Raw genomic sequence first — 27,793 nt, 5'->3', positions numbered from 1 at the left:
GTGAATTGTAAAAGGGTTGTATATTACCAATGATGTTGGTGATGATGAATCGTTGAATGTGAGCACATGCAATGAAATAGGCAAGGGACGATTTATTTGAAGAGCTGAATGTTACACAGTTGGTGGCACAGGGATTTGGACAAGCCACGCCGCATTACAAGCCTGCTTCTCGTGGTCACAAGTACACAACAATCCCCCAAAAGGCACTGCAGGCTCACGATCCCACAATAAATACATCTCAATACAAAACAATCAACCTCAACTGTCAAACAATGAAGAGAATACTTCTCCTTTTTGCACTCGCCAATTATCAACATTGCATTAACTTCTTCTAACAACTTGAACAAAAAAGCATTTCAAAGGAATCGTGTTCCAATAGTGCAAGCACAAGTGTAATAAAGAATAAGAACATATCCCAACAGGTAACAAAAAGTTAATGACCGATGAACCATGCTGTATTTACACAGTAGCAGACGTGTAGCGCAGTTGGAATGATGTTCACTACCTCGCATGGTAAGCAGGAGGTCGTGGGTTCGTGGGTTCGATCCTGACCCCTGATGCCTGCTGTATATTTGGAGTTTGCATCTTCTCACCGTGGTCGCAGTAGATTTTCTCCACGTCCTCCGGGTTTTCCCTCCACATTTAAAATCGACATGCGTTTATTAGTTTGTGGCTGCGGTATATTTCCACGTAGTGATAGGCCAATTCATTGAGCTTTAATTTGTGGTCGGGTCGCTTCTGAAAAAGAGCTATATAGCTCAGTGGGCCTTATGTGGTAATATAAAAAAATATGTTTCGTATAGTTTTAGAAATTGGGAGCCCGATGCAACTGCCCTCCACCCTCTCTTGGCAGCCCGACATGTGGGCCCCTCAGGCCAATGGTCCCCGATGCTGTTGCACTGCCTGCACACTCATCAGCTACGCCACCGCACAGTAGACTTGCGAGAGTAGTGCTTTTTTTTCGTAATCATATTTAAAAGAAAGAAAAAATTCAATAACCATTAAACCATCGTTTAGCTCAAAAAAGCTAAAGTTTTTTTTTTCACATCAGTTTTCCCATAGGAAAGAGTTATCGTTTTGGAGCTCTGCCAGTTTCTTGTTGAAGGGGGCATACACGGCATTAAGGATCAGCCTCGTGGCCGGCAGCATGGGACCCAGGATTTTGTCAGACAGACGCCTCGAGTTGTACGGCGGGCTCGCGAACATTGCTGCCTCGATGTGCTTGGGTACTGCCCCTGGAGGAGGGAGGGAGGAGGAGGAGGAGGAAGAAACATCAAACATTGCGACAACACGTCAAAGGCAAAGGCGCAGCTGTGCAATTAATGCCCCCCACCACTGCTGTCAGTAAGAAGTGCCTCCACTAAGGGAATGCCAGAGATCCTCTCCAGGAGGTATTTGGCCTCGTCTTCCACGCTTGCCAGAAATCTTGGAAGATTGTGAGAGATTGACGAAGGTTTGGGAATGCCTTCATGCACGAGTGTAAAGATCACGGCTAGCCATTGAACAAAGATGGTTACTGCGTCGCGTGGCACTTTCAGAATGTCTGCGACCGTCTGGAATGCTCCTTCCGGTATTAGGAAGTTGCTGGAGCTACGCAAATTTGAAATCAGGATTGACAACTAATTTCTTTAGAACTGTCTTCTTGGTTCTTTTGGTAAAGTCACGTGACTTTACCGAAAGAACCAAGAAGATGAATCCCTGCAGTCACGAAAGCTTTAAATCGAAATTCTTTAGAACTGCTTTTTGTATTTAGTTTATTGTCCTTCCCCCGCAGCTCTGATTAACATGGTTGGCTACGTACGGTGCAAAATAAGGTCAACATACGTGCACACAAGTGGGAGTACCCACACTTCACCCCACCACAAGCAGACTGTCGATTGACTCAGTGTGATGTACCCATTTATACTCGAGGGTGGATGGAAGGGTGGTGGAGGAGATTTGATGAACTTGTTTTTTCAACTGCCACACCTGGGTATGAAATCGAACCGGTGCACTCTAAGATTCCAAATGCAGTGTGGTAACCATTACAACCACGGCAGCATCCACTGACGATGCATAAACAATGGGCCAAGCAAGATAATTTGTAACACTCCAGAAATAGGCTGTGATGGCAAAAGAACAGCACATTCTCTGAAATCATGTTTAATCACCTGAAGATCCAGAGAGAACAAGAAGAAAAGTATTCTCGCATTATGTATAATCTTTATTTTCAGTTTCACATTTTATGTGTTTGCGGTTCAGCTGCACGCCTCCGTTTGTTAGGACATGCGTACAATGTTTAAATGTTCTGCGATGAATTGCTTAGCATCGTTAGTGCCAAAAAAATAATGACCGCGCATTTGATCAGTCTTATGCCTAAAAGGCGAAAATAAAGATCTCCCGTATAGCCTTCTGCCGATTGTTACAGCAAGTGCTGTTACAGGATAGCCATTAAGGCCAGCACAACACACGAGGGGGTCATGGGGGCAGCATATACAAAACCTGACCGCCTTTGTCTCCCCAGTGCTGATGTTAGATGGGCCACACCAAGTACTCATTTAAGGCTGAGTAGGCTCAAGACCAGTTCTGATATTGCTCACCACTACTGTTAACCGTGACCGAGAATTGAACTCGGGCCACAGTGCAATATCCACTCGACCCAAACCTCTCATGCACGCATTTACACAATCACATCACGGAGATAAAACATTTTAATGAAAACTTTGCTTGCATTCCATTTGCTTAAGTATCACATCTCATAAAAGGCAAATTACTTGGTTCACCGAAGATGGGGATCATATATTATTAAGTGTTTAGCGTGTGCAGTCAAGTAAAGTAGGACATTAACCTGACGCTGCCCAATGAATGAAACAACTAACCTCTGGACCATCATTTTTGGGCAACCAAATTGAAAATTTTGGCTTTCGGACATTTTTAGTTATAAGAAGACTGAATTATACATTTGGGCCAAATTTCACCTTAAATATCCTTGCAGAGCATCATTATAATTTGCATCAATCACTCACTCAGCCAAGATGTAGCGGTGGTGTGGCGGTGAGCACAATAATCACGCTTTAAACCTGGATACCTACGTGTGATTCCTGGTTACGAGTAACAGTAGCGAGCGACATCCGAACCGCTCATGGTTCCTCCTTTACCGACCGGCGCTGACCGGCGCCGTGAAACGTAGTCAAAACAACCTCTATGTCGAGCACTGCATGTGCGGAGGGGGTCCTCATCCAGCAGTGGATTGACCAATACCTGTAAGTGTACGTAACTCAGTTGGTCACGATCGTCGTCGTTGTACAAGCAAATAATTCTCAGCGCCCACATGAACATGGGGGTGGACTCACCGAGCCCCAGGAAAGAAAAGACCTTCTCCATCGTGACGCTCGGATGCCGAGCGTGGTCCTCCAGCTTGAGGATGAGGACCTGGTCCTGCCTGAAAACGCTCAGCCACTCCAGCAGGTATACCACGTAGAAGCCTATCCTCAGCCGCACCTGTAAAGGCACACACAATCGCGTCCCGTTCACAATGCTCCCTGCAGAACCCTGCATTCCAGGCTGCAGCATACTCTATTATGCTGTGTGCAGTATAATAGAGTATGTGTTTTTATTGTGCTGTTTTGTATGTTTTTTTAATGCATTCATAAGGGGGAGTGGTGGTGCAGCAGTTTGTGCTCTGCGCTATGAACTCTGCGTCTTCAGTTCAAATACCGACCATGGCTAACATCATTGGCCAATGATATCTGAAATCATCCTAAGCCATTTTCCTCCCACTTCACCAATCTGCACTGACCAGTGCGGTTAAGTATAACGAAACAAAACCCCGTGAGCAACATGGCATGGGGAGGTGACCATTCAGCAGTGGACTGACAAATCACTTCAAATAATTATTTTAATAAATTAATGTGTCCACGACAGCATTCGACAGCCTGGTCTTGTGAAGAGTGCCACATGGGAGTTGGCTTTCTGCGGACCGATGGGACAGTGCACCTTATTATCACGCTCACTGGAATGACATTAATGGTGATTCTGACTGCAGCACTGCACGTGCACGCACGAGGATGAGCAAAATATTTTAGGGGAAAAAAATTCGGGGACATTTAGAACCGAAGCTTTTTGAGAGGCCATGAAAAAAAACAGTGCAATGAACACCAATGTAAATGTAATAAAATTAGCATACTAATAATTACACATCATTGCAGCAATGTGAGAGAAAACAAAATCCTTTGGCTATTTTAAAGTTTATTTTGAAAACAATATTTTTTAAAAATATATATACTCATTTAAGTTTGGCAAGGCCCAACATACCGTGCTAAAAATTAAAACACATTCGTGGAACCTGTAGAGAAATTGCAGGTACCGGCATGGCGAGGCTGAGGTCATAGTTGTATAAGCACGCCCTGAACGAGATGGATTGTGCACATGCCAAAAATAGCTCCACAGACTCCACGACTTTCTCATGGAATGCCTCCGCTGACTTGTTCGTCTCCATGAAGTATAAGTAATCTGAATACAGCCTGAAAAGGACAAACAAAACCATTACATGTGATTATAATGAACGCCATTAGTATAGCGTCCGCGTCAATGTGTAACAACGTGCAGCGCTCAGTCAACAACTACTGCACAGGAGGCCTCCCCACTCTGCGAGGGTCGTGGGGTCTATTTTGGCCATACTTACCCACGCTAGTCACAACGGGTCGGTGACGGTGGTGAGTATAGACACAGGAACATAGAAGTATAGCAGAACAATGGAAGTTTGTGCATTGCCCTCCGATGCTCACCGCATAGCCCCATAGCCTGTAAGAATGTGAATGCATGTTGATCGCCCATCCATGAACTATCCAGGCTGAATCCTACATAGCTTCTGAGATCCGAAGAGATAGGGGCATTCTGGAGGGTGGTCTGGTCATAAACATTGCACTCATATACTGTACATACATGTATATGATGGAGTATACATGAAGCGTAACATGGGCTTCGAACTTAAACAATAATGTGAGATTACTTCATTTGGGCATTTATGACATTCCATATCATCCCATGCACAGTCACTGGCGGAGCCAGTGGGGGTGGGGTGGCACGTGCCCCCCCCCCCCCCCCATGATTCGATCTAAATCCCGAATTTCCATCGGATCATTGCGGTTTATTATTAATAAATCGGAATTTTGCGACCCCCACTGCCACTGTGTAGCAGGGACTCTATGAGATGATAGGACAATACTCTGAGTCCATAATTGGCAATAAGTAACGGCCAAGCAGTTATTAGTGACTCACATAATTGTGCGCAGTTGTGTATACAGTACACGACTTCCCTGAAGGCAAACACCTTCAGCGAGCGCGATGTCGATCACACACGGTTCGAATTCGACCCTCGATCGATGGCTGCGCCATCGCCGCTCACGCGTCGAATAAAAAGCAAGGGACGAGTCCTTACTTACTAACAACTATCATTTTTCATTGCTGGAGGAATTCCCCTACCTGAAAATCCTGGCTCCGCCATTGCATGCACTGTTTTGTAATTGCAATATAAGTGTACGAGATACAGCCTGAGCAACAATCACAGAGAACACAGTCTGGAAAAATCACACATTAAAACCAATCACTGGTAAGGAAATGGAACGGTGATATAGTGGTCAGTGCCTACACTGTCAACACAACTTCCTGAAGTTGATTCCCAGCCACGGTTAACATCAGTGGTGAGTGATATCTGAACTGGTCCTGGGAGCCTCCCCACACTAATTCATCAGCCCACACTGACCAGTGTCATGAAATAAACTATCACTAACAATGTTTCATTCAACCAGGGAAGGCCCACTGAGCTATGCAGCTTTTTTTTCAGAAGTGACCTGGCTACAAATGATACAAATTGAGCAATCTTTGGAAGGATGTTATTAACCAGGTAAAGCCTTAACTGGTTGTGGTTGTTTCCATCATAGTAGAGTTTTCCGAGTTACTTTCCCCCCGTGTCCCACGCTCAGCTTCCCACTTCTTATCCCCGCCTACTCTCCCAGCCTCACTTCTTCTCCCCCAAACGCTCACGCAGCCCCATTCCCCTACCCCCCTCTCTCTCTCTCCCCCCTTGCTCCTCCCCCCTTTCTTACCTATATAACCTCTTGCCACGGTAGCTCTCTCGCCTACTTCAGCATTTGTCTTGCTGTGGTTGTTCCAACTGATGAGGATTGCTCGTGTTGCGATCGAAACGTCGTGATTTGTTTTATTGTATTTTCTTTCTACCTACATGACTTTACCGAAAGAACCAAAGAGTACAAATGAAAGCTCGACGAAGTGGCTTATCACGTGAAAACGCATAGCAGCCAAGTACTCTAAACGCACGTTTCTAAATGTGGAGGTAAAAACGGGAGGACCCGGAGAAAATCCACGCGACCACGGGGAGAACATGCAAACTCCAAATATACAGTTTTCAGGGTCGAGATAGATCCCACGACCTCCTGTATACCTGGCGAGGTGGTTAACATTTCGCCACCACGGTGCCCTTGGTCAAACAACCCCCATGACCAACGGTGTGGGGAGGTCTTTAGTAGTGGATGGTCATTTACAAGGGGCTGTGATTAACGTTCCCATATTACACGTGATGGTAAAAAACAGCTCTGCATGAATAGCCGGATGCTTGGAGCTACACCGAAACGGAGGAAGATGAACACATGGTTTAAAGCACATACACATTAAATAAATAATTTTTGCCTGTTAAGAATAGTAAGTTTGCTTGGGCAGGGCACTTCTATTGAATAAACGTGCGTGCAAAATCTAGATAGATAATTGCAACCTGAGATTGTGAGAGATGACAAACGATTGGGAATGCCTTAATCCAGCAGTGAATAGATCATGGCTAGCAATCGAACAAAGACACTTACTGCATTGCGTTCTTTCAGATGCACTTCTGCGGCCGTCTGGAACGCTCTTTCTTCCGATATTAGGAAGCCACTATAGCTATGCACTTTTAAATCTAGAATGAAGACTACATTTCTTTAGAACTGCTTTTTGTGTTCAGTTTGTTCTCCTTCCCCAGCACCTCCGACGAGCACGGTTGGCTATGTACGCTTCGAAAGAAGTTCAACACGTACACACACACACATACATAGGACATGATGGTAACTAGCGGCACACATTGGAGTAATGATCTCTCAGCTGCAAGGAATTACCTTTCCGTGGGATTCCTCAGCATTACTATGAGTTTGGCTTCGGGCTGCACCGCATGGATGAAATCCTGGACCAGAAACGGCGGTTCTCCATCTGATGTGTTTCCAAATGCAGTTTCCCATGCATTGTTATCCCACATTGTAGAAGCACTGGCTTCCCCTGGAATAGCCAAACGTTAGCGTTTATTTCTGCATTCTTGGTAGCAGAAAATACATCTGGAGATTATCATGAAAAAAAACGATGCATTTGTGTAGATGAACAAACAAAATCTCCGGTTGCTTTCGACAAAATATGGAGAGCATCAAAATGCGCAGATCTCGGAGGAAGTTCTGTGATATTCTATTCTGTCGGCTGTTCTCAAACACGAAAGGTTGCGTTTGTTCGTGACATGAGGCTGATAGCACAATCGAGATAGAATTGAGATTTTTTTTTTTACATATATATACGCACACGAATAAAGTAAAAAAAAAATGGTATCCCAATCTTGGAATGTAACTTAGTGCATTGGGAGCTACGGATTTAATGCACCTTACAAATGTAAATGATCACTATTATAATGTAGGTGTCTCGAGAATGTGATCCACATATGTCGCATAGATGTAAAGAATCACTTAGGTTAGAATAAAATTCATATTGACTTTTCGGTCATAAAAAATTCTGTGCGCGTGGTATGTTAAAACGACCCTGCAAGGCGTCTCAATTGCAATGCATTGCTACTATGAGCGTGGCTTTACCATTAATGATTCTGTGGTACGTATATCCGTTTTCTTCGGTAAAAGTGTCTTTGATTCGGCGCGTTGCATTGTCAAACAGATCCAAGTAATCTTCAAATGTGCACTTGTACTGCATGTTTGGAAGATCGTGCTTATTTACGTACCCTGTAAGCAGCACATACGCACGCACACACACACATACATAAAAATATTCGAAAAAAACAGCACCGATAAAAGCGACACATTTATGCGATCGAACAAAACCCTTACAAGCAAGTTTCGCACATGACGATGCAAACGTACACTTAATAAAGTATAGGCGTGACACTTCTTGTGAATTCAAAAAGAATGGTTGCTACCACCGCTCCTGCCGTGTTTTATATTACAGCTCTGCCAGCCTGGGGCTGCAGCCACAGTGGGAGTCGTGGGGGTGACACCCCCAACATTTCTTAATAAGGCCTAGAGGGTCCCACAAAATGTGGGACAAAATATTCACCGTGCAGTTATTTTGTTAGTCCACATTTTTCTCCCGTCGGCAAGGTGATGTAATAGCTGATTATGCTGATGACGAATCCTTTAAATGCACCGTAATCGCACGAACCAACAGCAGGGTCATTACTGAGTCAGTTGCAAGCGGATTTTTGTATATCGTTATCGCGAGGGGTGGTGTCGGATTGGGGAGGTGTTCATTCAGCTGTCTCTTATCCACAACAAAGTAGCCATTAAACACAGACGGTCACTGCATCGCACGCTTTCAGATGGCCTTCTGTGGTCATCTAGAATGCTCTTCCTTCCTATATGAGGAAGCCACTGGAGGTATGCACTTTTTAATCTAGATTGAAAACTAATTTCTCTCGAGCTGCTTTCTGTGTTTAGTTTGTTGCCATTCCCTCGCACCTCCGATTAGCACGGTTGGCTATGTAGGGTGCGAAAGAAGTTTAACACACAAACGAAGTGGGGGGAAGAGCTCGGTGGATCCTATCTGTAATCGAACCACTAACCACCGGGAACCATTCACTCATCGCACAACGCCAACTTACAAAGTGTGGCAGCCCCCCTGCTGCCACTCCCCTCGCTGTAACAACAACGAGGATATGCGACGCTCCCGCAACGTCGTGACGTCTCGAGGCACAGCAATGCACTCGGAGACAGGAGGGAACGCGAGGAAGACATTAAAATTACTACATGTCAGAGCGTTTGACATAAAAAGTGATTCTCTGGCTCAGGGATACTTGCAGTAGCCTCGACGTAAACGGTAAAGATGCAGCCCTGCAACTTATCGGTCAAATCACCTCTGGCAAAAGGGCCACCACAGAGATAGTGCTCAACAGAGCCTCTATAGGAGGTAATTGGCCTATTATTCCACCCTGGCCAGATGTCTTTGGCGAGGAAGGAGTATCCATTTTGTTGATTACAAAATGTATTTTAAAACTCGTTTCTTCAGAACTGCTTTTTGTGCTTAATTTGTTTTACTTCCCCTGCACCTCCGATTAGCACGGTTGACTACATACGGTGCAAAAGAAGTTCAAAACACACACACGCATGCCCACATATCACCCCGGAGGCGGACAGGATTTAAGAAACTCACCCGTTGTTTCAACTGCCGCAACCGGAACATCAAATCAAATCGAACCAGCGACCCCACGATTACAAGTCCGGCACAACTGGTCAATCGCACCCTCGACAACTACAACAGGAGAAAAAAGGAGGCAACGAAAGCACGTGCTCACCGTATTGGTTTCTCGACCACCAGTGTGGCTCCTTCCGTATCGCAAACGTCACCTCTGGGTGCATCTTGAGGCGCTCGTAGAGGTCCGTCGTCCCGCATTTGGGCTGCCCGATGATGTAGAAGTAAGGCAGGCAGCGCATCCTGTACAGGCGCTTGCCCTGCTGCAGCAGGTGCCTGTCGAATGTCTGAAAGAGCTGGCGGAAGAACGGTCGCAGGTGAACGGCGAGGACGTAGTAGACGTTGGTGATGTACGGGTTCTTGCTGCCACTGCCGCCACTGCCACTGCCCGTGCTCCGATCGTACGGCTGCCACCAGCACGGGTTTTTGAAGTTCAGCAGGAAGTCGCTGGGGGCGGAAGAAAATGTCTGCAGAGGGAAGGTTCAAAATGTTATATATATTTAAAAACACACAAAAAATGTTAAATGAAGCCAAATACAACGGCTCAAATTTAAGCCACCAAGGCTGTAAATCTACAGGTTTGGGTATGATGATGATGCTGCTGTTGTTGTTTGGAAAATTACCTTCCTCGCGTATCTCAAGAGTTCTTCCTTATTCGGCAGCTTTCGTGCAGTATAAACAATATCCTGAGTATAATTATCAAAGGTCACGACAAAATGAATGTCTTTGAAGTTAATCCGCCGGCTGTTGCCAGCAGCAGGGGCACCCTGTTGTTGATCAGCTGCTAAAGAGCACGGTGGGACGGTGGTGTCGCTGTGGTGCTCGTTGATTACAAAATGTCGATTTTGATTTAGGAGAGAGAAAATGGACAATCCGTTCTTCCCACTGAGAGGGTATGATGCCAACAAAATCCAGATGCACACGAGCGCTGACAACATGAAGCATACTCGTTTTATGCAGAGGTTTCCACGCATCGCGATGCTGTTTCCATTTTGTGACGGACACTGCACATATGATTCCATCAATTCTGCTAGAAGGGTAATTGGTTAATGCTCGCATGGGCCTGCGCAGCCACTGTGACACACCAGCAATTAGCATTAAATGTGTACGACATGTGTAAATGCCACTAATACTTTGCGATTGGGAATTGGATTGTTCTCATCAACATTCGTCATCTCGATCCATCCTCGTTACGTTGGTGAAATTCATTGTTGCATGATCTGCAAGACAAAAAACGAGAAGGGACAGGAATAAACAACGTTTTAAAAAAAGGAGGCATTCCAGACATCATTATGTCTGAAGTATCTGACACCACAGCAAACCAAGTTTACTAATAAGTGCTTGCTTTGAGAAACCCATTAGAGGAAAGTGTAATTTTAATCTCTGTTCACTATAGTGCTATTAAGTCAATTCTAGAGTTCCATCAGCGTGTCCGCAACATCGCGACTTTTTGTAACGTTCACAATTTATTATACGAAGCACACATATGACCCCTAACGAAATTATTGCAGGAATACTAATTCATAATATTCATTCAAATAATAATGATTTGTTTTTGATACAGAGCCGTATATACAGCGGGGCGTCTCAAAGCGCTTTACATCACAGGGCACCCCTGGTGGCAGCTCTCCCTGTGTTCGGCACAAGGTGACTCAGAACCCGGCCTGCAAGTAGCGAGGGGCGATGATTGTCATGCATAATCCCCATTAAGTAATTTGCAGGTAATCATTATTGCATTTTGCAAATGTTAACCCTGATGCGAGTACATAATCGCCTGATTTTGCCAAAGTATACACTGCGTGTGTAGGGCTGTTACGGGAGGGCTGTAAGTGCATACGATCCAATGGGTAACAAACACAGTGGGCGGAGTTACGGGAGTACACGGGGGGGGTGCCCGCAGCGACGTCCGCATCAGGCAGCCTGGGGGGTTGTGATCCTGATGGGGGGTATAAAGGGGGAGGACAAAGAGAGCTCGGGGCTCAGTCTGGGAACGAAGGAGGAAGAGTGAAGATCCTCTAGCTAGAGCCCTGGACTCCCCTCGACGCCGCCCTTGTCAGGGCTGCAGAGGAGCGAGCCAGAGGCGTGGTTCCGTGAACCAGGGTTAGACCCTGGGACTCCGGAGACCGTAGCCCGACTCACCAGTGTCGGGCCAGTTAGCCTCCCCTAGCTCGTTAGAGGAGGACTTGGGGATAGGTGAGATTAGCTAGGGGGTATCCCCAGTTATCCGGGTGAGGGGGCCGCTACCCCCTCTAGTGTTGTCCTGTACCGATAAGCTGAAATAAATATACGTGTGCCTCAACCTGGTTGTCCAGCGTCTTCACCGGTACTTCATCTGGTGTCAGAAGTACTACGGACATGGAAACACGTCAGACAGCTCGAGCCAGAGTACCGGAGGAGGACACTGCTGAAGTCGTTGAGCCCGAGGCGGCTCACCAAGACATGGCGCAGCCGGGGGCCGACGCGTTCCTACCGGGGCATCGGCATGAAGAGGGGCCGCAGCCAGACGCGCTACGGCTGGCTCACGAGAGACTGGCGGAGCTACTGTACGCCGCTGCCGCCACGCTGGAAAACATCACGCGGCTGGGGGCTGGTGGTCCACCACGGGGCGAGGGGAGTCGTCAACCTGAGCGCCTTCCCGCCATTTCTGAAAACTCAAACTTCGAATTTCCCGCCATCGTCACGGCAGCTGCGGAGGGCGTGGCCGGGCTCAACCTTGGGTCCGACACCGCTCTCGCTGGGACAGCTGCGTCATCTCCAGCGGAGGGAGCGTCATCACATCCGCGACAGGCGATTCCATCTGCCATTCGCGCCGACGCACAGCCGAGTCCCGGGGATAGCAGCCTACAGACGTCCAAGGCGAACGCTGCGCTACAACAACGGCTGCCTCCGCTGAAAGAATTTGTTGGTGCAGAGGGCGACTGGGGCGGCTTCCAGCGACGCTTCATCGCCCACCAAGAAATGGCAAGGTGGTCCGACGATGAAGCCCTCTGCGCGCTGCCGGCGCTCCTCGACGCAGACGCGCTCGCCGCCCTCACATCGGCGCCGAAAGAGAAGCGGTCTACTCTGCCGAAGGCACTACAGCTGCTGGCCGGGGTCTATGGACCTTCAGCGGAATGCAGAGAGCGGTTCTACGAGCGCAAGCGGGGTGAGAAGGAGTCGCCCCTGGCATACAGGACGAGCCTCCTAGCGCTGGCTAAGACGGCTTTTCCCCGTATGGACGACGATGGCGTGGACGCGATGGTCACGGAGAAAATACTCCTCCTGGCAGACGACCTGGACATCGCTGTCGTCGCACAGGAGGACGCCGAGATGACCTCTCTTCAGGCGGCGCGCCTCCTTCACGCCAACCTTCTGTCCCTGCGGCGGAAAGCCAGCAGGGCATCGGCAGGGCGTGCGGTGGCGGCAGCCACCCTTCCGACGGAGGAGCTCTTCGCCGTCGACCATCGACGGCAACAGGCGCAAGAAGTACGGTCGGCCCGGGACGGGTCAAGCCGTTTCAACCGCCCGTCGTCTCCACCGGGGCTCCCGCGGTGTTTCAACTGCGGCGTCCGGGGCCACGTCGCCTCGGGGTGCCGCTCTCCTCGACAGCGCGGGACGACGGCTCGACGGGACGCCGGGCCTCCTCCTCCCAAGCTCCAGCAACATGACCCGGCGAGTCGCGGCACCACACATGTTTGGCCAAAGCACCTACCCGTTGCACGCTCTCGCACCACAACAAACGGGGGGCCGATGTCGCGTTGCGAGGGGCCAACGCGGATCACTGCGGGGACTCAAATCGAGCCCAAACAGTGGTCCGTGTTGGCCCATCGCGTGGTAGCCGCGTCGTCAGGGTCGTCGGCCGTAGTCGGACACATTGACGGGGTAGAAGTACGCATCTTGGTCGATACGGGGGCATCGGCGACAATCATTTCGGAATTAATTTACAATATTCTGCCCGTACAAAGCCGGCCTTTACTGCCGGTTAACGTCCCATTCTATGCCGCTAACGGGGGCTCTCTCGGCATCATGGGACAGATTCGAGCGCAAATTTCTATTGGGGACATCAAATTGTCGGGGCCGATTTTCGTTTCCTCCTCGCTGGCGGTTCCGTGCCTGCTGGGGACGGATTTCTTAGGTAAAATGCCCATTCGTATTTTGATCGACCAAGGATGCATTGAGCTTCCATCGGGGCGGCGCATGGCGTTCCTGCCATCCCCTGCGGCGGCTCGGTCGGCGTTCGCGACGGTACCGGCGTTCGTCGTTGAAACTGTTCGTGTGCCGCCGGGAGCTCAAATGCTAGTGCCTCTGAAACTTCGTAAGCCCTTCGCTAAGGGCATAGGGGATCAGGGTGTTTTGCTGGGACCGTCTAGGGCCGGGGTTAATGGGCCTCATTTGATTCCGGCCCAGACCGTCGTAAGAGGGGACGGGGACCCTTTCATCGCGGTCCTAAATGTGGGATCGCAGACGGTGGTGGTTCCTCAAGGGACGGTGCTCGCTCACGCGACGCCAATGCCCTGCGAGGAACCTGTCGCGAACCACGTTGGCACTGCTTCCCGGATGCTCCCACATTCGGACAGCGATGAAGGGTGGATCGACGCGCTTTGTGCGGGATCGACGGACCTGACAAATTCAGAGCGCCAACAGCTTAGAACGCTACTGAGGGAATTTTCCGACGTTTTCAGTCGTGATAAATATGATTTGGGTTGCACTCACCTGCTGCGTCACCATATTGACACGGGTGACAGCGCGCCAATTCGCCAAAATCCGTTTCGGTTAAGTCCCGCCGAAAAGGACCATGTCAAATCGGCTGTTGATGACATGTTAGCCGCCGACATCATTTCTCCCTCCACCAGCCCGTGGGGAGCGCCGATCGTCCTGGTTAAAAAGCAGGACGGCTCGTTGCGGTTTTGCGTGGATTTTCGGCGCCTTAATAAAATTTCGGTTGCCGACGCATACCCGCTCCCACGGATGGACGAATCGCTGGACGCTTTGGCGGGAGCGCGATTCTTCTCCACACTAGATTTACTTTCGGGATTCTGGCAGCTTCCTCTGGACGATGATTCTAAGCCTAAAACTGCTTTCCGTACACCGCACGGCCTGTTCCAATTCAACCGGTTGCCGATGGGCTTACACTCAGCGCCGGCAACTTTCCAGCGATTGATGGAATTGGTTTTGGCTGGATTGCAATGGGAATCGTGCCTGATTTATTTGGATGACGTTATTGTCTTTGGTAAAACTTTTGATGAACATCTCCAGAGGTTGCGGGCGGTTTTCCTAAAGATGCGGGCTGCTAATTTGAAATTTAAGCCCCAAAAATGCCATTTGTTACGCGAGTCGGTGCGTTATTTGGGGCACATCGTAGGGCGCTCGGGTATTGCTACCGATCCCGCCAAAACGCAGTGTGTCAGCTCCTGGCCGACTCCCACCTCGGTGGGAGAGGTCAGGAGTTTTATTGGCTTCGCATCATATTACCGACGCTTCGTCGCTAATTTTGCAACAATTGCCAAACCCCTACACGCGTTAACATCTAAAGGGGTTCGGTTCCACTGGGGTCAGGATGAGGAAGCTGCTTTCTGCTCCCTTCGGGACGCGCTGGTGAAGGCTCCTCCCTTGATTTACCCAGATTTTTCGAGGCCGTTTTTGCTCGATACCGACGCGAGCAACACGGGTATTGGAGGCGTGCTTTCCCAGGTGGTTGACGGCGTGGAACGGGTGGTCGCGTACGGCAGTCGGGTGTTGTCTCCAACGGAGCAAAGATATTGTGTCACCCGTAGGGAACTGTTGGCAATTGTCTATTTCATCCAACAGTATCGCCCATATCTGTACGGTCGGCATTTCACCGTCCGCACAGATCATGCGGCACTGCAGTACGCCCTGAAGGTTCAACAGCCATCGGGACAATTGTCCCGATGGCTGGAGGTCCTCCAGGATTTCAGTTTTGAAACCACTTATCGTAAGGGCGTTCGCCACACCAACGCTGACGCTCTGTCACGGATGCCAACCGCCTCCGAATGCGCATGTCTCCTGGGGTCGGGGCGTTGCAAGCCAGTGGGGGACGTGATGGTTCCGGTCCTGGCGGCGGCCGCCGACGATGAAACGGTAGTCCCCATTGATATCGCCGAACAGGGGAGAGATTCCCTGCTTGGATTGCCCGTTGATGAATGGGGGCGCCTCCAGTTGGAGGATGCCTCCCTCCTCGCGTTGCGTCGTCGCGCCGGGGAGAGGGGGCGTGTGACGGGTCATGCCGACGCATGGGAAACCCATGCGGGCTTGCTTATGCATTGGGACGGGAAATCCCAGCGTCACCGGCTGGTGGTCCCTTCTGGCCTACGAGGTAAGGTGGTGTGGGCTGCTCATGAGCGCCTCCTCCACCTAGGTACCCAGAAAACACTCGCCTTGCTTCAGCTGAATTTTTTTTGGCCGGGTATGACAAGGGATGTTGCTGATCTGTTGGCGGCATGCCCTCAGTGTGCGCAGCGCAAACCACCGGCACGGGAGTCGAACCCGCCCTTACAATCCATCCAGGTCTCCAGAATAAATGAACTGGTCGCACTGGATATTCTGGGGCCATTCCCCGCCACCTCCAGGGGAAATAAATATTTGCTTACTGGGGTCGAATATTTTACGCGCTGGCCTATGGCCTGGCCCCTGGCGAATCAGTCGGCAGCAGCCATCGTCGACGCCTTTGTCCAAGGTTATGTCATGGACAAAGGTGCCCCGGAGCGGTTGTTGACCGACCAGGGTAGAAATTTTTCGGGGAAACTCCTAAAACAAGTCTGTGATCTCCTGGGAACGAAAAAAATTCGAACCTCCCCCTATCACCCGCAAACGGACGGGATGGTCGAGCGTCTGCATCGCACCATCACGTCTATGTTGTCGCAGCAAGTTTCGGACTCACAGGCTGATTGGGACTTACAAATTCAAGGGGTTCTAGCGGCATACAGATTGGCTCCCCATGCTGCGACGGGGTTTTCACCTTTCTTTCTTATGTATGGCCGCGAACCCGACCCACCTGTTCGGGCACAGTTGCAGATCCACGTGCCGCTGGGCAAATCTAAATTGGACGATCACGTTAAATTTAACCTTGACAAACTGACTGAGGCGCGGGATGCGGCGAGGCTAAATTCTGACAGGCGTCAGAAGGCGAACGAGCGCCTCAGACTGGCTCGCGCGCACGTGCTGCAGTGGAAGCCGGGGGACAGGGCATGGCTGCACTGTCCCCAGGTACCACTCGCGACCTCCTCTAAACTCGTACGCCCGTGGCGGGGCCCCGTCGAGGTTATTGAGGTTTTGAGGCCTCAGTGCGTTCGAATCCAATGGGGGAGGCGCCGGTGGTTTGTACACCCCTCTAGGCTGAAGCCGTTTGTTGCGGTGCGGGGGCCCACGCCACGCACGCGAGGCCAAGCATGTGGGGGGTCGACCGACTCGGAGGGTCCGTCGCTGCTCTCGCCTGATGTGTTGCCGGCTGTCCCACCCACAGGTGTACCGGGAGTGACGGGCTCACGCCCTGGAACCCCCACGGGTGATGCCGACAGTCGCGCGACTTCAATCGCGACCTCACCTCGAATGGGACAGCCGCCACCGGATGGTCCGCCGTCCGGGGTTGCCCCGTGTGACGGGCCTGCGGCAAGGACGCGCGCTAAAATGCGCAGACTCTTATAATATACAGCAGGAAGAAAAAGAAAAAAAAAAAACTTTTCTTATTTATTTTCCTTCACGTGTCATGGTTACTGTATGCTGCGTCGGTGGTGTGCTCCTTGCACACTGAGTGTGTTGTGTTGTGTGGGCGCGGTGTGTGTGTTGTGGGTGCGTTGTGTGTCGTGGGTGTGCTGTGTGTGATGGGGGAGTTCCTGGCTAGTTGTACATACGTGCTTACGGATTTCGTATTTATGCAGGGGGGGGGGTGCGTCGGACATTCCCTTCGGGGGTATGGTTGTTGTTCTTGTTGTTGTTCTGCTATTTGCATTTTGTTGAAAAAATGAGGCACACACGGGGTCGAGGGGTAATTGTTCCTTTATTTGGAATTGTTGCAGCCGGGACGGCTGCGAGCTGTAATGGGGGGGGTGATGTAGGGCTGTTACGGGAGGGCTGTAAGTGCATACGATCCAATGGGTAACAAACACAGTGGGCGGAGTTACGGGAGTACACGGGGGGGGTGCCCGCAGCGACGTCCGCATCAGGCAGCCTGGGGGGTTGTGATCCTGATGGGGGGTATAAAGGGGGAGGACAAAGAGAGCTCGGGGCTCAGTCTGGGAACGAAGGAGGAAGAGTGAAGATCCTCTAGCTAGAGCCCTGGACTCCCCTCGACGCCGCCCTTGTCAGGGCTGCAGAGGAGCGAGCCAGAGGCGTGGTTCCGTGAACCAGGGTTAGACCCTGGGACTCCGGAGACCGTAGCCCGACTCACCAGTGTCGGGCCAGTTAGCCTCCCCTAGCTCGTTAGAGGAGGACTTGGGGATAGGTGAGATTAGCTAGGGGGTATCCCCAGTTATCCGGGTGAGGGGGCCGCTACCCCCTCTAGTGTTGTCCTGTACCGATAAGCTGAAATAAATATACGTGTGCCTCAACCTGGTTGTCCAGCGTCTTCACCGGTACTTCACGTGTATGATACACATGGCAAAGCAGAGGGGTTGTTGGACCATGCTGGTCAGTGTGGCTAGTGAAGGTAAGTGGGAAGGGGGAGTGGGGGCAATGGAGAACTCAGAATATCACTCGTCACTGATGTTCACCGTGGCAGGGAATCAAGGCAAGATCACCATGTTCAAAGCGCAGTGTGCTAACCACTGCACTCCAGCCATGGTATGAATATTGTCATATGAGGGTGTAATATGTTATTAGGAGATGGTGATTTGCATGCACTGACTATTACAGTGGTTTGTTTGATGTCCTTTAACGCGTTATTACAAACCGAGGACACTCATGGCGGGGAATAGCCAAGTCCCACCGTGCACAATTTAATTAAAAGTGAACAACGGTCATTCCAAGTTACTCGTGGTGCAAGGATACGTTAAAATGATCGTGACGTGTAGAATTATATTTGTAGTTCGATTAGCACTTTTCAAATTAGGCCAAGACTGTATTTTTCTGACCTATTGACCAACGCAAGTATAAGTCACAATTTTTAAACACCACCCAATGTACAGGCAGACATAAGCAATTTGCAAATGGCAGATTATTAACAATTCAAGGCAGCTAGGCTCTGCAATATTTAACACTCTTGGACCATTACGAATTAGCATTTTATATGGAAAAATTGGAAAAAATATATATTTAAAATATTCTAGGGTGAAGCTAAATTATATGTGGTTTAATTTAAATTCTCACATTAAATAAACATGTGCTAAAATAAAAAAGAATATACATATCGCAACATTAACTGATTTTAGTTGACCATACACAAAAATAATAGCATTGTGTCACTTTATAATAACATCATTCTCAAACAGAGATTTGACACCCTCTCTCTCATGCGCATGTGTGCGCATGCATCTGTGTGCACAGCGGCAATGCGCGGCGTGCGTATTACAACGCTCTAGGCAAACAATACCCTGAAAAAACATAGACGCAATATTTCCGTACATTATGTTTCTAATAAACGCACGCCGTGGACACACAGCAGCTCGCCGAGTGCATACCTCCCTTGACAAATCAACCATAAAGTGACCTCATAACGTTGCCAAGCACCTGCCCTAAATCATCCCGCCTGGAGTAGGGCCTCACCGAAGTCAGCCTTTTTGTCGGCAGCCAGCGGAGGTGGTTCCCAGACCCGGGGTTCCTTTGACCACATCCGCAATGCCCTCGCTGGTTTTTAATCGCACACAGCCCCTTGGCTCAGAGAGGCGGCCGGCTGCTCCCAGTGAGAGGTGGGGAGGTTCGAGACGTAAGAGCTAGGAAAGGGGAAGTGTCAGGCGTTTAATGGCATGCTGCCCTCATGCCTGGACAGCCAAAGGGTGGTGGGTGGTGGGGAATGCAGAAGGTCAAGGGGGGTCAGATATGCATCAAAACAGTGACGAGAATTTTAATAAACAGAGCCAATCTGCTGCAGGACAAAAAAAATTGTTACGAATGTTTCTAAAGCAATGATTATAAAAAAAAATAATGGCATTTGCAGTTTGAAAATAGGAATACTAACGTTGAAAATAATGAATGCATTAAAGCAGGATTTTCCATAATGCAGCATTGATTTTTGGTGGCACGTATTAACAAAAAATCTAATGAATTTTGCTCATTTGGAAATGTATGGTTGATATTAAATTTGCTTAAAATCAAATGAAATGCATAAACTACACCGTGACCTGGCAGGAAGGAACAGCTGCACCCTTTATTAAACAGCTCCACAGTAAATTACATACATCAATAGACATTGTAAGCCGAGCGAGCTGTACCACGTTATGATCCCATTCTTTGAATATGTATTAACATGAATACAATTACTCACATTACCACCCGTTTTCATTTCAAGGAAAATTATACGTTCCAGAAAAATAGATATATATGCGAATCCATCGCTGCCCACAAATACTTCCATGCTTTCCAGTGCTATAAAAAAGCAATTTCTGTACTAATGGTTACTCTTAACCCCAAAAAATGCATATTTGATTAAATTGCATAAGTAGATGTAATCTATGGTGTTGCATTGTTATAGTGCCAATTACCTATGTTCTATCTATGTATAGCCCTTCACCAATCCATTGCTGGATGAAGGCCACCCCATGCCATTATAGTCAGGGAGGTTAATTGAAGGTCGACCTTGATTTTTTTAAATACATCACCACGCCGGTCAGTGCAAGTTGGTGAAAGGAGAGCCCAGGACCGGTTGAGATATCACCCACCGCTGATGTTAGCCGTGTCCAGGATTCAAACTCGGATCACCAATCTAACAGCGCAATGTGACAATCACGACGCCACTATTTCTGATATGCAGCTCCAAAATAAGAGGCCAAAAGGATGATTTATATACCAGTGCTTCTTCTTGCACTAATTTTCAAACAAGCAGTGCATACGGAGTAGTCAGTATAATCTCTAATTGTGTGAACTGTAACATTTCATATTCTACCTTTCAGAAGTTGTCTGTGTGCAGTTCTCATCGATTCATACATTCTGCCCATCGCTCGGTATTAATGCACACGTGCCAAGAGTCAGCATGTCGTAATCACGGTTAATCCTCTCGCTCTTCTGGCAAATTTGGTAATGCTGACCCCATTCCACTGCCACGAATATCAAGGGGCAGTCATCCAAAACCAACATCCTCCTCTGCAGCCTGAGAGAACAAATGTGGGGCCATACTCCGCAGCATGTGCATTCAAAGGGAGGGTGTCTCCATCACGGCCACCCACACAACACAGCGCAACATTTGAAATCCACACAAAGACCCAGGATGGCATGCCCACAAAGGTGCATACTGTAACGAGCACAAATTGGATTGTCTTCTACAACACGTTTTCACTGCACATCCACCCACACAATGGATCTAAAATTAGAAGTAAATAAACGAAAAAAAACGTGATAAAACAACATTGCATTTCCTGCACCGTCTGTTACAGTGAATTTTAAGGGTGATTGCGCATTACCGTGTACACAACTCTGTCATAAGTTCGTAGAAAAGATGTAGGCGTAGCTTGAGAGAGAGTCCGTGTGTGTTTACATACAAAGTAATTTGCGTGTATCAGAAGTTGTCATGTAAAATAATGTAAGGGTGTGTTGCTGTAAGCGTGTGCTTATGCAAAGTGTCCTTACACGCAGCGTCGACAATATAATTTGCTGCATTTTAAAATGTATGGGAAGCAAATGGGACAACTCCACCAGTGTATATTTAACGACCAAGTTTATGTTCATATTTTGAATACAGAATTACAAGATGTTACTTTGTGGTTGCTTGGTGCGATACGAAGAAGAGTGAACAGGTGTTTGGAGGCTATAGCTCGAGAAATTTCGGTTGTTATAAATGACGATGAAAAGGATAGTGTCATATGTGAGACATCACATCCTCCGAGGGTCAGTTGGGAGACGTGACAAAAATGATTCTGCAGCCAAAAAAAATGCAAGCGGGGAATGAGAAGGGAAGGGATCATCCTGTGGGACAATGCAGGCAATGATATGGGATTTATCACGAGACACAGAAGATCACAGAGGCAGAGGTCATCTGTCACTGGGCATCAAGCCGCAGGTATAAGGCTGCCACGAAACGTATTTTTTTTGCACAAAAAAACAGAATGACACATCATCATTCATGTTTGGCGTTTAATGCAATTCTCGTTGAATAATTGTGCTATATTAAAAGCACCCGGAGTTAGTAGTCAGAACACAAATTTAATTAAGCCATTCAGAAAAAAAGAACTACTACCAGCCCCATTAAATGCGTCGCTATTTTCCACGACAATGTCATTGCTTGATGTTTTTTTTCACTCTCTCTCTTCTCTCTGGCTGTTTGTTTGGCTCTTGGGAACACTTACCATTGCAATCAACCTGTCAACGGTCTGAAATGCAATTCACGGCGCTTCTCTCGAAACAACAAAAAAATCCCAGTCGAACAAAATCAAGGGGGAATGTATGTACCTGTGGATTTTTTTTCTCTGCCACCCCCAATCTCCGAACGACTTGTGCCAAACAACTCGCGCGGCGTTGCGCGTGAGCGAATTACACTGCGGACTAAAGAGCCCTTAATCAATTTGGGATCGCAGAGAGCTTGAGCGATTACAAGAGCGTAGTGTGGGACAAACCCAATATACCTACCCACCGACTCCATCATCTGCATGGAACGGCGTATATAAAAAGCGCACGAAGCTTTGCAAGAAGCTGTAAATCGTTTTGCGGGCGAAAGGCACGCGAGGCTTGCAACAACAATGCAATCTTAATCCGTCACGGCGGCGACCGCAAGACTCACGAAATTGCAAACAGAGTGATGATTAAAAGACGACGGGGAGATTGAGACTCGTGTTGGGAGAGGTCACTCTTCTGTCTGCCTTTGTAACGTCAATGCGTTTTCTTGTTGGGTTTTTTTTTCTGTTCGTCTCTTGCTTTTAGTGTTTTTTTCTTCTCCCAACCCAACACAACAAGAGTTGCACAATTTTAGAATTTTAAAAAGCATGCGCGTGTGTGTGTGTGTCTTTGCGTGTGCGTGCTCACTGTGATGCGGTTAAAAGAGAGCTGCGTGTGTGCGCGTGTGTGCTCTGGGTCTGGGTACAAGGCGGCAATCTCCCTCTAGCCTTTGATCATACATTATTTAAAGCAACCGGCCTCGTTGTGCTGACAATATGCATTCGTTTTATTTTACTCTCGCCGTATAATTTCTCATGGCCATGGGAAATTCAAGGAAGAATAAGGGAGCTTCTTGCCCCCAAAGTCAATTGCGCACGTCATTTGTTATTGGGGTGGCTGGGAGGGGGGGGGCAGGAGCCCCCACTGAACTGACGATATTCAAGAAGGCGACAGGTCAACCCTTCTTACGCGGACGCCGCTAATTGATTCAAGCGATTGATAATCAGCGCCGAATGCCCGAGAGACATGACTCAAACGCTGGCACACAAACACACACAAAAAGGCAAAGATCCCGCCGTATACCCTTGATAGATCTTTGAGACAAGCGCTGTTGTTATCGAGCACATATGAAAGCTGACACAGCGCACGAGGGGGTGAGTGACCAACACCATGCCTGGCCGCCTTTGTCTCCCCAGTGGTGATGTTTACAGACAGCACCAGGTACTCATTTGAGGCTAAGTCGACTTAGAGGAGGCCCAGGACCGGTTCAGACAATCGTCGCCGGCGTTGGCCGTGCACGGGAATCGAACCTGAGCCCCGCCGTGTTCGTCGCGCGGCGCGCTAATCGCTGCGCCACCGCTCCCATGCGCGGCGCACGTACACTCGGGCAAAAGAAAAGCAAGGAGGAAATTGTGTCTCATGCTGTGAGGAAGTGAAAGGTCACGGTCTTGACTGACTGCGTGGCCCTCCCCCCCACCACCACGAGCAAGAACAAGTTGTCTCGATGTTGTTCTCGAGACCGGTCGCGTGATTCAAATCTCCTATTACTATCAGCAACGTGGTGACACAACCTGCGTGGCAAGGTAAGTGATTTCACTCCGTCCGTGTGTGATCTCCTGACGCAGTAAACGGCGTGCGGCGTCCGCACGCCCACGATGGAATACAATGAAAGGTGAACAAACGAGTGTGCTGCATTTACTTCACAATGTCTCCGCGACACTGCGTTGCCAGTCGACAGAGGCACAGCTGGCACAAACTCAACACATTCCTCGGTAACACTGTGGCCCTAAAAGAAAAACAAACATACGCGTAATAGGCAACGTTTTCGGCAATTGCCCTTCTCGATCTGCTTGCCATGAGGAAGGGTCATTGCTCGAAACGTCGCCTGATATCTATGTACAGTCTTTTTTTCGCGGGGGGAGGAGGGGGCGCAGTTTCGGGCAATGGCTCTTCACCTCTCTGCTGTGAAGTAGGGTCATTACCCGAAACGTCGAATACTACATATCGTTTTTAATTTTAGGGCAGCGTATCTGACGAATGTGATGAGTTTATGAGGCGGTGAGTGACCAACACCATTGCCGTACGTATTGGGCCGTCACCCGAGATTGCAACAAGCCTACGAGTTTAAGAATCGGTCTGTCGTTCTTGAAAGCTGCTTAACGCTTCACGAAGATCCGGTGGTGCCAATGCCACGGGCGTGCGCGCTCAATGTTTGTACTTATTGATGAAACACAATTGTACAAATAACGCTTCGCGATGTTATTTTTGTTGTTGTCCTGTGCTCACCAAAGCGCCTGTCTGCACGTAACACAGCGGCATGCGATTACCGACGAAGAAGAATGAACATTGGCCAACAAAACTAAATCGCATCACACGCGCTCGCGTTTTTTTTCCCCCAGCCCCTGTCGTGATCTGTTACAGATATCGTTAAAGACTAGGGTGGTCAACCCCCAGTCACACGTGCTGCAAAATACACACACAGCAATAAAGTTCGAGTTCTCATGCATAACCCACGATGGTTAATTCAACACGTGTAATGATGGGTGCGCGCTCTCAAACTAAGTACCTTGCGTACGATACACCAAAACTACTGCGAATATCAGTCCGCAAATGTACAAGCGATTATGACAGCGATGATGAGATGATGATGGTGGTGATGGTGGACTCACTCAAGCGGGTATAGTCCGTGGCTGTGCCAGGGGACCGATGCCAGGCAGGAGTAGGACGGTATAGCAGCAGTAGCAGCAGCGGCAGCAGCGAGACTGTGGAGTCAATGAAGCACTCACGGCCACGCGCGCTATGCGGGAGCGTGCGCACAATGCGTGGTGGCTCCCTCCGAGCGCACAGAGGGGAGGGACGGGGGAGGGAGAGATGGAGGAAGGGAGGGAGAGAGAGAGAGAGGGGAGACACGGGCGCAGAAGAGGGAGGGGAAGCGCAGGAGGAGCAAAAATACAGGATCACACGAGAGAGAAAGAGAGAGCGAGTGTGTGTGTGTGAGAGCGCCGGGGTGGCTTGGGCTGCGGCCAGCCAGGAGGAGTGGCACTCGAGCTGCACGACACGTCGTGACTGCAAATATATCGCGCGGCACAGACCAAGCGGGGCAAGTGTGTGTGTGTGCCCTGCTCGACAGCGCACAAGCGACGCCTTGTGCCGCCAGCGACGTTCGGAATCAGAATCTTTATTTAGACCGGAGGAATCCGATGAGCTATGAAGCTTTTTTTTTTGTTCACAGATGACCATTAGGGGGGCCGGGGGAGAAAGGTGCGCGCTGATCTAAAGTCGGGGGGTTTCGCTTCCCTTCTCCCTGCTGTTGCTGCTCCGGCTTGTCGTCGAACGCGAGCTTCGGATTCCCGCTGAACACACGTACATATACATACGTACAGTACTTGCACGCGTTATCTATAATAGCCACGCACGTGCATTGCACACGCGCCTGCGAGCACGTGTGCGATAGGAATCACCGTGCATATTCACGCACGCACACGCGACTCAAACATGTACACACAGCGTTACAGATCTCTATAATAGTAGCCTCGTGTGAGCATTCAACATGTGCTTTTTAATCATTCAGGTTGATTACATATCTCTAAAGTAAACTATTTTAAATTGACCACCAAAATATTGACTAAGTTTTCAGAGGCGACCTGGCCAAACATGATGAGAGCTCATCAAAGTGGCTTATCATGCGGGGAATTATAGTAGCAGCCAAACAATCTACTTAATGTGGACGGTAACACTGGAGGCCCCAGAGAAAAATCTACAGGAAGAGAGTTCATGCGAACTCCAAATAGACAGGCATCAGGGTCGGGATCAAACCCATAGCCTCCCTGCATTACTAGGCGAGGGAGGTAACATATCGTTATCGTGGAACGTTTGTGCGCGTGTGTATGCAGTTGTCGCTTAAAATATGCGCTGGCTAAAATATAACTTTCTTTCGACTAAAATTTGGAATCACATCGTTCATCTCCTCTGTGCAAAATCAGTTCCAGATTCGCACCCCAGCACGCAATGTTCACGCGATTACGACTGTCAGGGTTTACCACTTGGGAAATGCAATACAAGCACAAACATAAATAAAAACATTCATGAGCCGACTTGAGCCAAACGCGTGGATATTACTTCGAATAAAACATCTTAACATTCGTAAAGGTTTCACGTGAAAGGTCATTGACAGAAACGTTCAATATATATGGTGGCCCGAAAATCAGGACGCATAGGGCTATTTAATTTATTTTAACACTGCCATTAAAACATGTTTTATTTTTATGTAAGTTAATGTTTTATCTATTACCATTAATGTATGCATGTATGTTGCACTTCCTTCCCACCGTACGTGGCCAACCGTGATTTTTTTTGTAAAGATGGAGTTAAATTCGTTTTTACGTATGCTAAAGGACAAATATTATCTGTTTAAAAACAAATCATAAATTCATTTCAAAAGATAATGAATACATTAAGGAATGTTAATGGCAGTCGTGGCGAGATGTTATTTCAAATACTGCAAATTCAATCTCGCCTGATATACAGTAGGTCGTGGGTTCAATCCCGCACCTGAGGCCTCTGTATCTGGAGTTTGCAAGTTCTCTCCGTGGTTTGTTAAAATAAATATCATCACCCTATGTGTCCTGACTTTTGGGACACCCTGTATCTCCTTTTAGAGCAGTATTACTGACGAATGTGTTTACATTTTGATTTAAAGCTTTCGTGACTGCAGGGATTCATATTCTTGGTTCTTTCGGTAAAGTCACGTAGAAGGGAAATAATAAAATAAGAAAAATATATAACAATAAAAAACGTCGTGAGAATTTTTATTGTTTCATATTTTTCTTATTTTATTATTTCCCTTCTACGTGACTTTACCGAAAGAACCAAGAATATGAATGTGCTTGTGTAAAACTGCTCATGTGGTTTCACATTTTTTTTGTTTCATATAAGTTTCAGGTAAGACATTTCTTAGATGAATTGTGTAGAGCCTCGAGCTATAATACCCAAAAAACGCAGGTAACATTTCGCCGCGGTGGCGAGGTGTTATTTCAAATACTGCAAGCACGAACTATCTCTCCTGATATACAGCGGGTCGTGGGTTCGATCCCGACCCTGACGCCTGTATATTTAGAGTTTGCAAGCTCTCTCCGTGACTGCGTGGATTTATTTCCACGATATTGTTCCACGCGACCTGCGTTTAGAAAATGTAGCTTCTGTGAATTTCCACGTGATAAGCCACTTCATTGGATTGTCATTTACGGCCAAATCGCTTCTGGAAAAAAAGAGCTATCGATATAGCTCAGTGGGCTTTCCCTGGAGAAAAAAAATAGTTTATTCATGTAACAGACTGTGAACATTGCGTACCACCCGTCTCTGAATATTACCCAAGCGACAGTTGCTGAGTAAACAAGGCACGCGTGTTTGTCTTGCGGCGCCTGGGAGTCTTCGGGACGACTTATGATGTTGGCACTGACACCGCGCCGCGTGCGGGTGCCTCACACGTGCTGTCACTTTTGGATCTTCAGGGTCGGCGAATCAAAGACTGGAAGGAGGACTGGCCGGCTGGGTGGGTGGGTCAGAGGTCGCAAACGGGTTTTGATTCCTTACCCGTACCCGGCCGCACCAGGGTCGCAAACGGCTACCCGTACCCAGCCGGGTACGGGTAGCCGGGTATCGGGTAGGGTACGGGTATCTGGTACCCGGTTGCGACTTCTGGGGTGGGTGCATGGAGGGTGAGTGTGGGGTGAAGGACACGCGTTGTTAATTTGTCGTTAATAAAGTAACATTGACGGCTCCGCCGTGTTGTTCGCACATTCACAATCACACATATCGTGTCGGTAATGGGGATTGTTTGACCATACTTCACTGCACT

General features: G+C 48.5%; 1 protein-coding gene and 1 long non-coding RNA gene across 5 annotated transcripts; one reads left to right on the top strand and one right to left on the bottom strand.

Annotated features, from left to right (window-relative positions):
* Positions 1-77: 77 nt before the first annotated feature.
* CHST15 (carbohydrate sulfotransferase 15) lies at positions 78-24,888 on the bottom strand. Of its 4 annotated transcripts, XM_078861542.1 has the most exons (10): positions 24,606-24,888; positions 20,516-20,719; positions 19,180-19,346; positions 10,107-10,703; positions 9,587-9,950; positions 7,878-8,021; positions 7,146-7,302; positions 4,346-4,502; positions 3,333-3,480; positions 78-1,235 (listed from the first exon to the last, which is right to left on the bottom strand). In XM_078861542.1, exons 4-10 carry the CDS (start codon positions 10,503-10,505, stop codon positions 1,048-1,050), a joined length of 1,557 nt encoding a protein of 518 aa, XP_078717668.1. In that variant the 5' UTR covers positions 10,506-10,703; positions 19,180-19,346; positions 20,516-20,719; positions 24,606-24,888; the 3' UTR covers positions 78-1,047. The 4 variants fall into 4 exon arrangements, with proteins under 4 accessions (XP_078717668.1, XP_078717667.1, XP_078717666.1 ...); XM_078861541.1 differs by lacking the exon at positions 20,516-20,719; XM_078861540.1 differs by lacking the exons at positions 19,180-19,346; positions 20,516-20,719.
* Positions 24,889-24,921: 33 nt separating this feature from the next.
* LOC144935117 (uncharacterized) lies at positions 24,922-27,473 on the top strand. The gene is made up of 3 exons (XR_013637266.1): positions 24,922-25,036; positions 25,169-25,197; positions 27,447-27,473. It is a non-coding gene; the product is annotated as an uncharacterized LOC144935117 (long non-coding RNA).
* Positions 27,474-27,793: the final 320 nt, after the last annotated feature.

Source organism: Lampetra fluviatilis, chromosome 12 (genome assembly GCF_964198595.1).
Source record: "Lampetra fluviatilis chromosome 12, kcLamFluv1.1, whole genome shotgun sequence".
Classification (NCBI taxonomy): Eukaryota; Metazoa; Chordata; class Hyperoartia; order Petromyzontiformes; family Petromyzontidae; genus Lampetra; species Lampetra fluviatilis.
Note: the sequence above shows the minus strand (reverse complement) of the source record. Positions and strands in the feature narration are given on the sequence as shown.

What these genes read in the sequence shown, in the direction of transcription:
- CHST15 (XM_078861542.1), bottom strand. Translation starts at nt 10,505, where the DNA reads ATGGAATCATATGTGCAGTGTCCGTCACAAAATGGAAACAGCATCGCG. An exon ending in GTACCACAGAATCATTAATG is followed by an intron (nt 7,303 to 7,877) that starts GTAAAGCCACGC and finishes TGGCTATTCCAG; the next exon opens with GGGAAGCCAGTGCTTCTACA. An exon ending in CTTTTCTTTCCTGGGGCTCG is followed by an intron (nt 1,236 to 3,332) that starts GTGAGTCCACCC and finishes TCCCTCCTCCAG; the next exon opens with GGGCAGTACCCAAGCACATC.